Consider the following 9505-nt stretch of genomic DNA (forward strand, 5'->3'; position numbering starts at 1 on the left):
CAATAATATAATATATTATCAAATAGTATCAAATTGTATCAAATATACTTAGTAATATCATAGGCTGACTGACCGTCTTCGCTCAGAATTGTTTTTCTTATACAATGATATGATATCATTGAATTCAAATTTAACACGATCCATTATAGTGGTTCATTTGTAGCCTACTGTATAGCATAGTTACACTTATTTGACAACCTTTCATAATAGTAGAATAGTAGAAAGCCGGTCGACTTATATTAAGTAAAATTGTAATTTTCTCATGCATTTATAATTTATATGAACCTAAATTAATGTTTCTCGCCTTTACCGACCGACATTAATTGTAGCTCATCTATTCGCCTCGACCAGTGTTAAATTCAAGACAAGCACACTGACGTTCCCGGGATTGGTTTTTGAACCCTTAATTTTGGATTTATGAATTAATATAAATTAAAATTGTATTTTTTATTCAACAAACACAATATAGTATGTCTTTTAAAAATAGATACAGTTCGTCCCATAAGATTTACTTATTTAAAACGGTCGTAAATGAAATTTATAAAATATCATACTAATCTGTATTAATGAATACTGCTGGAACATGCCTTCAGTACAATATAAAACATATTAAATACCTAATAAAAATTCCCATAGACTACATATACATATTTAACACTGTACGTATAAACTATGTATATACTTGTAACTTGTAACTGTGCTAGCAACGGCTACACTTCTATTATAATATAAAATAACTAATATATACATATTATATCTGCAAAATTAACTACGTATTACATAATTATAATTCATTCATTTTAAACAATATTGCATGAAATAATTTAACTTTAATATTTAAAGATATAGATATAATATAATCTATCTATATAAAAATGTGTCTGTCCGTCTTTTATGCATTCCTAAACGGCTGGACTTACTTTGGTGAATTTGTTTGTGTGTTTCAGCAGTTCCTGGGATGATTTAGATTCACAATATTATTGGATCCGATTGGTCCAACCCGGGGTAGTGCTCAAACAGGGATTTTGAGTTTTACGATGGAAATGTAAAACTTTAAAATAAACTAAACTCCACTGATACTTGTCATTGATCAAAGTAGATAAGTAACCATGTTGTAATAACTCTATTGCAATTTTATTTTTTTTGTATAATTAATAAATTGACCTATTATTCTTATTCAGTTTACATGTTACATATGCAAAACACCGTGCATAAAAAATAGATGCGCTTGTCGGAAAATAAGTAAAATGGTTATTACCTATCATAATATTGTAATGATTGTAGTTCAAAATGCCTAAATGTTAACGCTCCGTATACAATAAGCCTAAAAAACAGCAGGCCGTTTGGAAAAATAATAAGTAGTTTGCAAACAGGCTACCCCATTGCAAAGAGCCTAGTCTTATCGCAAAAAGAATAATTTTCCAAATGGCCTACGACATATATGATATATATAACAACAACTATATTCTTAAAATTGGTGAAAATAACTTTTAAATAAATAATAATACCATTACTTATAGACGCAATAAAAAATAGTAAAATTAGTCTTTTTTTTTAAATGATCACGTGTAATATATATTAATGTTTTGGGAAATATTCCTATTTACAATGCAATAGTACCAGTTATTGTAAATAGTATAGGTATTTTTTGTCAATGACCAGAATGATGTACAAATACATAACGAATTTTTTGTAATATATTTTTAATTTTTAATTTCAGTTGCCTTACCTACTACAAACTGTGACAAAACAGAATATTATCAGTTTCTTTTGTTCAGAAAATATATTACTTCAAAGCAGAAAAATGCTTTGATAATCTTTTGAATTTCTCATAAAAGTATTATTAAAATATTTTCAACAGATCTGTGTTATTCATATATTCCAGTGTTATTCACATCATTATAATATATCTTTATACATATAAAATATGTAGTGTATAACTAAAAAAAATAATTATAACTATCTGAAAACACCAAGTTACCAAGTTCTGGGATTCTATAGGGTGGTAGACGCGTATATTATATATTTTTATAAAGGTAGTGTTATGTAATGTTTTTTTTATTATTATTATTATTTTTTAATTAAATAATACCACATTTGAAGAAGTACTACAGACCACTATTTTTTATAGCTTAAACTATTCATAAACTCACCAAGCCTCGGTAATTAAGCCATTTCAATACGATACTTCAATATAATATTATTGTTCTGCTGCAGGAGCTTGCAGCGGATTAATAATAATTGCTCACGACAACTCGATCTAGTGGCATATATGGCTTCCACTGCTGCAGTATCCAGTATTATAGCGTATAATATACTATTATGTTTATATTGTTTAGCTCGGAGCTCCGGTCCCAAATAATTATAGTCCAACAGGCGGCCGAGTTCAGGGTAAATAATACCACTATTGTAGGTAGATAGATACCCATCACCGCCCGCCAACAATCCAATTGGCTCTATACCATGAAAAGCATGCGCCGTATTGGCATTATGATAATGTATATTCCGTATAATGTGCTTTAGTGGGCATGTGCAGGTATTAACGTCCTGTTAACAAACCTAGGTACTTGTAGTTTTTGGTAACTGTATGGCGCGGTTGAGCTCGTACACGAACAGCTTTAGTATATTATGCTGTTGGCTTATTTGAAAATCTCTCAAAAATTTAGATAATTGAAAAATTGGCCAACTACGTATCATGTATATAATTATATAATTTTATTTTTACCTAATATCCAAGGTTGGTAAAATCATTTAAATGTATTACCTATACTATATAATATTAAACGTTTGACAAGTCACAAGTGAATCATTTTTCATAGTGATATATTATCCAGAAGAGGCAGCCTTGTTAAGAGAATAATATTATAAAATACATGGTTTTAGATAATTTGAATGATTGTAAAAAAAATTCACATAAGTAAAGTAATTAACATTCAATATAGCCTAATTAAAATCGTCAATAGTGTAGTAAATTGGACAAGCGTGTGTCTTATACTCATCATAAGTTAAATGTATGATGTATCACACTATCACGTACCGGTACCTAATTCATAAAAACATATTTTTTTTTTGCAACACAAACAATGCTAATTAACATAATATAGAATTAATTAATACATTATGCAACATTTATACATATAGGTAATGTAATCAAGGAAGATGATTATTTTGTGTAACCTTTTTTTTAATGTAATTGATGATGTAATTGGGCTATATAATATTAGTCCGAGAATCTAGGTGAACTCCACTAGAGCCAATAGGAGGCATGTAAGAATTTAAGTATAAATACTGTAAGCAAACTTTCAATATACATCAGTGTATTTTTTCTGTTCATTTTGTAAATAAAGATTTATATTCATCTTGTCTACAATTTAAGTGTTCAATATTTTCAAAATGGCAATTAAGGTAAGATTATTTAATTTTTTGTCAAATAAATTGTCTTTTTAGATTCCAAGCGGAGCGATGAATGGATTGATTTTACAATGATGTGTTTTTTATTTTATTTTAATTTTTTAAATTTTTGTCTGTGTACACGATAAGTAGTTGAAATAATGCTTCGATTTTCAACTTCAGTATCTTGTTCGATGGGAAAGCGAATCTAGTTGTTGCTTTGATAGAAGGTCAAAATTCCCAGTTTTTTCAAAGGAAGAATAGAATGAATAATAAAATAAAATAAATATTTTAAGTGCATTTGATATCTTTAAAACATGTATCTATAATTGTTTTCAAAATTTTTGTGGGTCCCTTTAGTATGCACCCCCAAAACCAAGTCTGTACACGCATATGGTCAAATTTAATATTAAAAATTGATTTTGTAGTTAAAAATGTATAAAATGTTCAACTTTTATAGGTAAGGATTGAAAATTTAAAACAAGGTACCACGTAAATAGTTTATATATAAATTACTTTATTCACAATAATATCATCAAATATACTTAGTAATATCATAGGCTGACTGATCGTTTTGCTCAGAAACGTTTTTCTTATACAATGCTATTATATCATTGAATTAAAATTTAACACGATCTATAACACTGACCCACTTATAACCTACTGTACAGCAGAGCAACACCCACTAGTCCACCATTTTATTATATTTATTTTATTTAAAATGTTATTAATATTTTATTCATATCTCAATTTTAAATGTTCATTATAGGCATATTATTTTGTCTTATTTCTGAAAATAAACACGATACAGCTTTTAATACAATTAATATAATTATTACATAAGTATTAAGTAGGTAGGTAACTTTGATGGCTCATAAAATTAAATAATTAGATATTGATGATTAAGGAGAAGAGTGGTCTAAATTAGATAAAGGGATGTAGATTATGTCAGGATAACGTGAGAGACGAGAGGGAATTTAAAAAAGAATTTGAGATAGTAAAATAGGAGAGTATACTTTACCATTTATTAAATTATTAATAAAAGTTAAGTAAGCCACATGCCAACGGTCAGCTAAAGAATCCAAACGTATAGATGTACCAAAATAGGAATATACGTGGGAGGACGGCAATCAATTTTAAGTAAATAATTGGAAAACTTTAGGAATTTTCAAATTATTTATATTATCACTTATAGATTATAAATTGTGTGGTGCATATTAACATTTTAAAACAATATTTTATGATAGTAAAGAGATGATTTTCTCGTAAAATTATATTAAATATTAAAATAAAATAAAATTATATATCACGGTGATATTAATATAGGTTAGGAATGTAGGTTATGCGTATAGGATTACATTATTATACGCACTTTAAAAAGAAAATAATTTCAAAAATGTACGAAAATATCTCCAGAATGAGTATGATGGTATCAATTTATCATACATGGTGTATACTTTACTTCTAATTGATCAATACAACACTCTAAATAATAAAATATATTGTTATTTTAATATAAATTTATGAAAAAGACAGTATTTTGCGTACCTGTAAATAATAGTTGCGAGGTAATTTGAAAGTAAAATTATATCCAAGTATACTATAGGTACTATTCAATAAAAGGTTCTGAGCGGAGCGATAAATATAATATAAATATATACCTATATTTTACAGTGATGTGTTTTTTTGTTTTCCTGTCATGACGTTTTGAAATATTAAAAATTCTTCAACTTTAAGAGTGGATCCTGGTAGAAAATTGGGTCTATTAAGTAATTTTTTTTTTGGAGGGGGCGTTAAGACTAAAAAAATCGACTTTTCACTACTATTTTAATATTTTATCTCAACAGTCATCACACCCAATGGCGTCATTTCAGTTTTCAAAAGAGGAGGGCAAACGTTTTGAACCCAAAACTTAAAAAAACCGTTCGCAATCACATAATTACTCACATTTTTATCAAGTTATCATTCCCACCTCTCATATTTTATAATTAAAATATTTTTTACCCTAACAATTGCAACCCTTTTTATTAACTAGGTAACAACATAATTTGCAAATATAAGGTAGCAGATATTTTACAAAAACAATTGTACTAAACTAATATTATTTGAAGTTTGAATAATATGTTATTTTTATTGCTTGCTTACTGGTTCAAGTTCTGTCTGTTTTTTAAAATATTAGAAATTGTTTGCGATTCTTGAGCGATTTGCACTATAACTTAAATTTTTTGGCATGTCTATTGTTGTTCACACCACCTAATTCTTTTTTTAAGACACTTGTCCATACTCCATAAGTATTATAAAAAATAATGAAAACATGCCGGAAATATTAAATTAATATACTAATACTAACACAGTAAATCAACGAAAAGTTAGAGTGTGGATTGGTTTTTGCTTTTAAAATATATATTCATTTTAGATTTTTTTTAACTAGATGGGATTATGATATTAATTATTATAATTGTCGTACATACCTACGACAATTTTATTGAGCAATATATTCCTTTTCTTTCATATAAAACACACACACACACACACACCATTTTTATGCACGTCCATGCATGCATCTTGATATAAATACATTCCAAATATTAATTATTAATTACCAATTTTTCAACGTACATTTGTACCACTTTTTTCTTGAGGCCACCAAATTTAAGCAAAAAGCGCGAGGTCCAGGGCCCTGTTCACCCCCCCCCCCCTCTAAGGACGGACCTGCTACAAGGCCAAGGAAAAAATATACGAGTATTGAGACTGTATAATATCGAAATGTTTATTATTTTGTTCAGTCGATCGTAGTGTTCGCCACCGTCGCCACTCTGTTCGGGCGTATGGCCTTTGCTTACCCGCCGGAGCACAAGAGTTACTACGAAGAGGACGACAGCTACGACGGTGCAGGTCATCTGCAGTACCAGCACAGCGGTTACACGCCGCCCGCCGCCCCATACCACTTTGAGTACGGCGTGAAGGACCTGCACACGCACGACATCAAGAGCCAACAAGAAGTGAGCGACGGCCACGGTAACGTCAAGGGATCCTACAGTCTGGTGGAACCCGATGGCTCCACCCGGGTGGTCGAGTACACGGCCGACCACGAGCACGGGTTCAACGCAGTGGTCAAGAAAATCGAAGCACCCAAAGACAATAATAATTATTATTACCATCAGTCGCACGTGGACGTCGACTACCACCAACAGCCATCGAATTACCACAAGTACTATTGATCAATGACTATCCCGAAGTATAATAATAACGTGTAACATTATTATCGTCGTTAGTATTATTCATAAATATTTACCAATAAATTGTGCTGCGGCTATTGTTGTTGTTGTCGTCGTTGGCCATGCGTAATGATAATGATAATACAATCATACAACTACTGTGTATAGGCGATTTTTGCCATAAAATAGATCTTAATATAGTTACTAGCCTCTACTCCTATATAGATCATAATATTATATTATGCAAAAATTAATTACCTAACTCGTTTGTTGAATAAAACATTTATCATTGTATATTATAATATTTACCTATAGTTGTTGTCTCGTTTTCAAACTAATAAAATAATAATAACAATAATAATACATTATTGGGAAGTCGGTAACTCAGGTACCTACCTTGTATAAAAACTATCCTATATTCGTCCTTTATATTGAAAAATATAAACTCGGTTGAGGAATTACACTTAACAATTTCGTCTTGGTAGCAATGTATATTGTATATTATATTTATGACTATATGAGTATAATATGCGACACTCGTTATAGTACCTAACTTATTACAGTGAACACCGAACTGTTCGAACTAAGAAATGAAATTTAAAATATTTAACCGAACTACACGCCTAATATTTTATTAGCTACAGTTAAATTAAATTATATTAAATTTACTATATACCTAGTTTGATTACTATAAGGCGGATGATATCACAGTATAGATTAAATTGATAATAATAAAATATACTATAGTAGACAATATACTATAATATGCTATAGCCTATATTGTTATTTTTACTCGACCGATTTGACTGATTTTTTTTCTGTTGTATTCGTAATTGTCAGGTTTATATCAAAACAAAATTTACTGGAAAAGTAGGAAACTGGATGGAAAAAATACAACAGTGGCGCCAGCTGTCCAGCAACAAAAATAAACTAAATAATAATATATTTTTATTTGTTGTAAGGTTGCTATTGGTTATGATTGAATATAATTTTAGACCTGAACCTACATTATATTTGGTCAAAACTATAATATAACTTAGTAAAAATGGTATTCCCAAGGCTAATTTTTCGACCGTTGTCCCGGGAACCTACATATGCACATCATAAACAACGTATTAATAAAACATTCGTAATTATACGTACGCACCTCGTGGGGTCTGCAATCCACCGCAGCTCGCAGGTGGATTGCCTAACTGAAAATATACTACTTACTCCCATAATCACAAACATGTCTCACGGGGCGGGATGTCCATAGTATAATTTAATGGAACGTGTCCTGGCCGACTCACTGACTGATCAACGAAGATCTTAAATAATATAATAGCTTGAGGCTTGCAATTTTCACGGTACCCTCGTTCCACCATGTAACGTGCTCTAAGATAACATCTTTCAAAATTCGTATTTTGAAGTAGTGATTGCACAAATATTTTGAGATTCAAGATGATCGATGACAATTTTTAAGTTTTGAACATCATACACCGATTATTAAATAAACCAATTGAACAAAGTTTGAATCATATAAAGTTGGCACTTTTAACCATAGACATATAATAGAATCTATTTGTATATGCTTTTATAACGGACAACGAAGTATACGGGTTCAGCTGGTATAAGATAAAAATTAAAACTAGTTAATACATTTTAATATATTTAATATTAGTTATGATTATACTACCTAACTAATCTAAATCTAAAGAATAATTAAATCAAAATTAGTTCTTTTTTTCTTTAACTATCTTTAGTCTTTACACAATGAGAAGTAATTTACGCGTATATTTTATCCATTGTTCCTATAGCTGATTATCCTTTTGTATTTTTTAAATACAATATAAAATATTATACCTACCATACTTTCATAGTGCACCAAGACGAACAACCAAAAAACCAAACTGACCCAAGTCTAAACATGTCATTTTATAATTCGCATAATCACATTAAATATTAAATTTTTATAGTCATGGTCACGCAATAAAATTAATTTCAAACTTTCCCCTTTGATTTAAGTTATGTATTCGGAAGACGAGGTAGTTACGTTTAAAATATTTAATAATAATGATAAAAATAAAAATAACAATAACAAATTTTTCGCAGTTTACAATAGACATCAATACCTTTCATACGGAATTTGCGATTCACAGACGTTTAATAAAACTTCTAAAATCGAGTTTTATCGGAGTCTAATGCAACCTTACGTTTTACAAATAAAATATAATATAATCGAAATCTGACTATTTCACAAAGCAATAAGCATGAGATTTTTTTCCTGTGAGACAAAGTTGTGTAGTAAAAACGCGTTTCCTCCGAAAACCCTTAATATAGTATTTTTGTTAGAATACGATGGCTATAAAATGGTGTGAAGGTGCATTCGTTCTCCGAAATACCATGCCCACAAAATATTTTTGTCATTCTTATAGTCCTCGCGCCCCTGCGGATATAAATAAATATATCTTACAAAATCGAACATTATAACTTTATAATATGTACGATGCGCACTAAAAGATTAAAAAAAACATTGCGGTTGTATTCCATAATAATATATTATATGTATGTTTACATCACTAAAAAAATATATATATTTATACATATATATATATATTTGTATTATATATAATAATATAAATACTGAAAGTAAAATAACAGTTTTGGTCGTAAACAAACCATAATATCATATCGTCTTGCGCTTTTTTCAAGCCAAAAACTAACGTTGTTTTATCGTGAAATTATGCACGTTACATTGTAAATCTCCACGGACTTTCATATTTCTGGAAAACGGCCAAAGAGTAAGTATTGTAATGTTCACGCAAGCGGATTTTCCTCACAGATTAATCACGTCCACCGTTTCGGTGCAAACTAATTTCGTACATACACGTGTTGTTGCTATTTATTATTATGTATAA

At 29.5% G+C, this 9505-nt stretch overlaps 1 protein-coding gene across 1 annotated transcript; it reads left to right on the plus strand.

The window, feature by feature from the left end:
* The first annotated feature begins 3311 nt into the window (after window positions 1-3311).
* On the plus strand, window positions 3312-6912 carry cp54 (cuticular protein 54). The gene is made up of 2 exons (NM_001172253.1): window positions 3312-3405; window positions 6177-6912. Exons 1-2 carry the CDS (start codon window positions 3394-3396, stop codon window positions 6609-6611), a joined length of 447 nt encoding a protein of 148 aa, NP_001165724.1. The 5' UTR covers window positions 3312-3393; the 3' UTR covers window positions 6612-6912.
* The last annotated feature ends 2593 nt before the right edge of the window (window positions 6913-9505 follow it).

Source organism: Acyrthosiphon pisum, chromosome A2 (assembly GCF_005508785.2).
Source record: "Acyrthosiphon pisum isolate AL4f chromosome A2, pea_aphid_22Mar2018_4r6ur, whole genome shotgun sequence".
Classification (NCBI taxonomy): Eukaryota; Metazoa; Arthropoda; class Insecta; order Hemiptera; family Aphididae; genus Acyrthosiphon; species Acyrthosiphon pisum.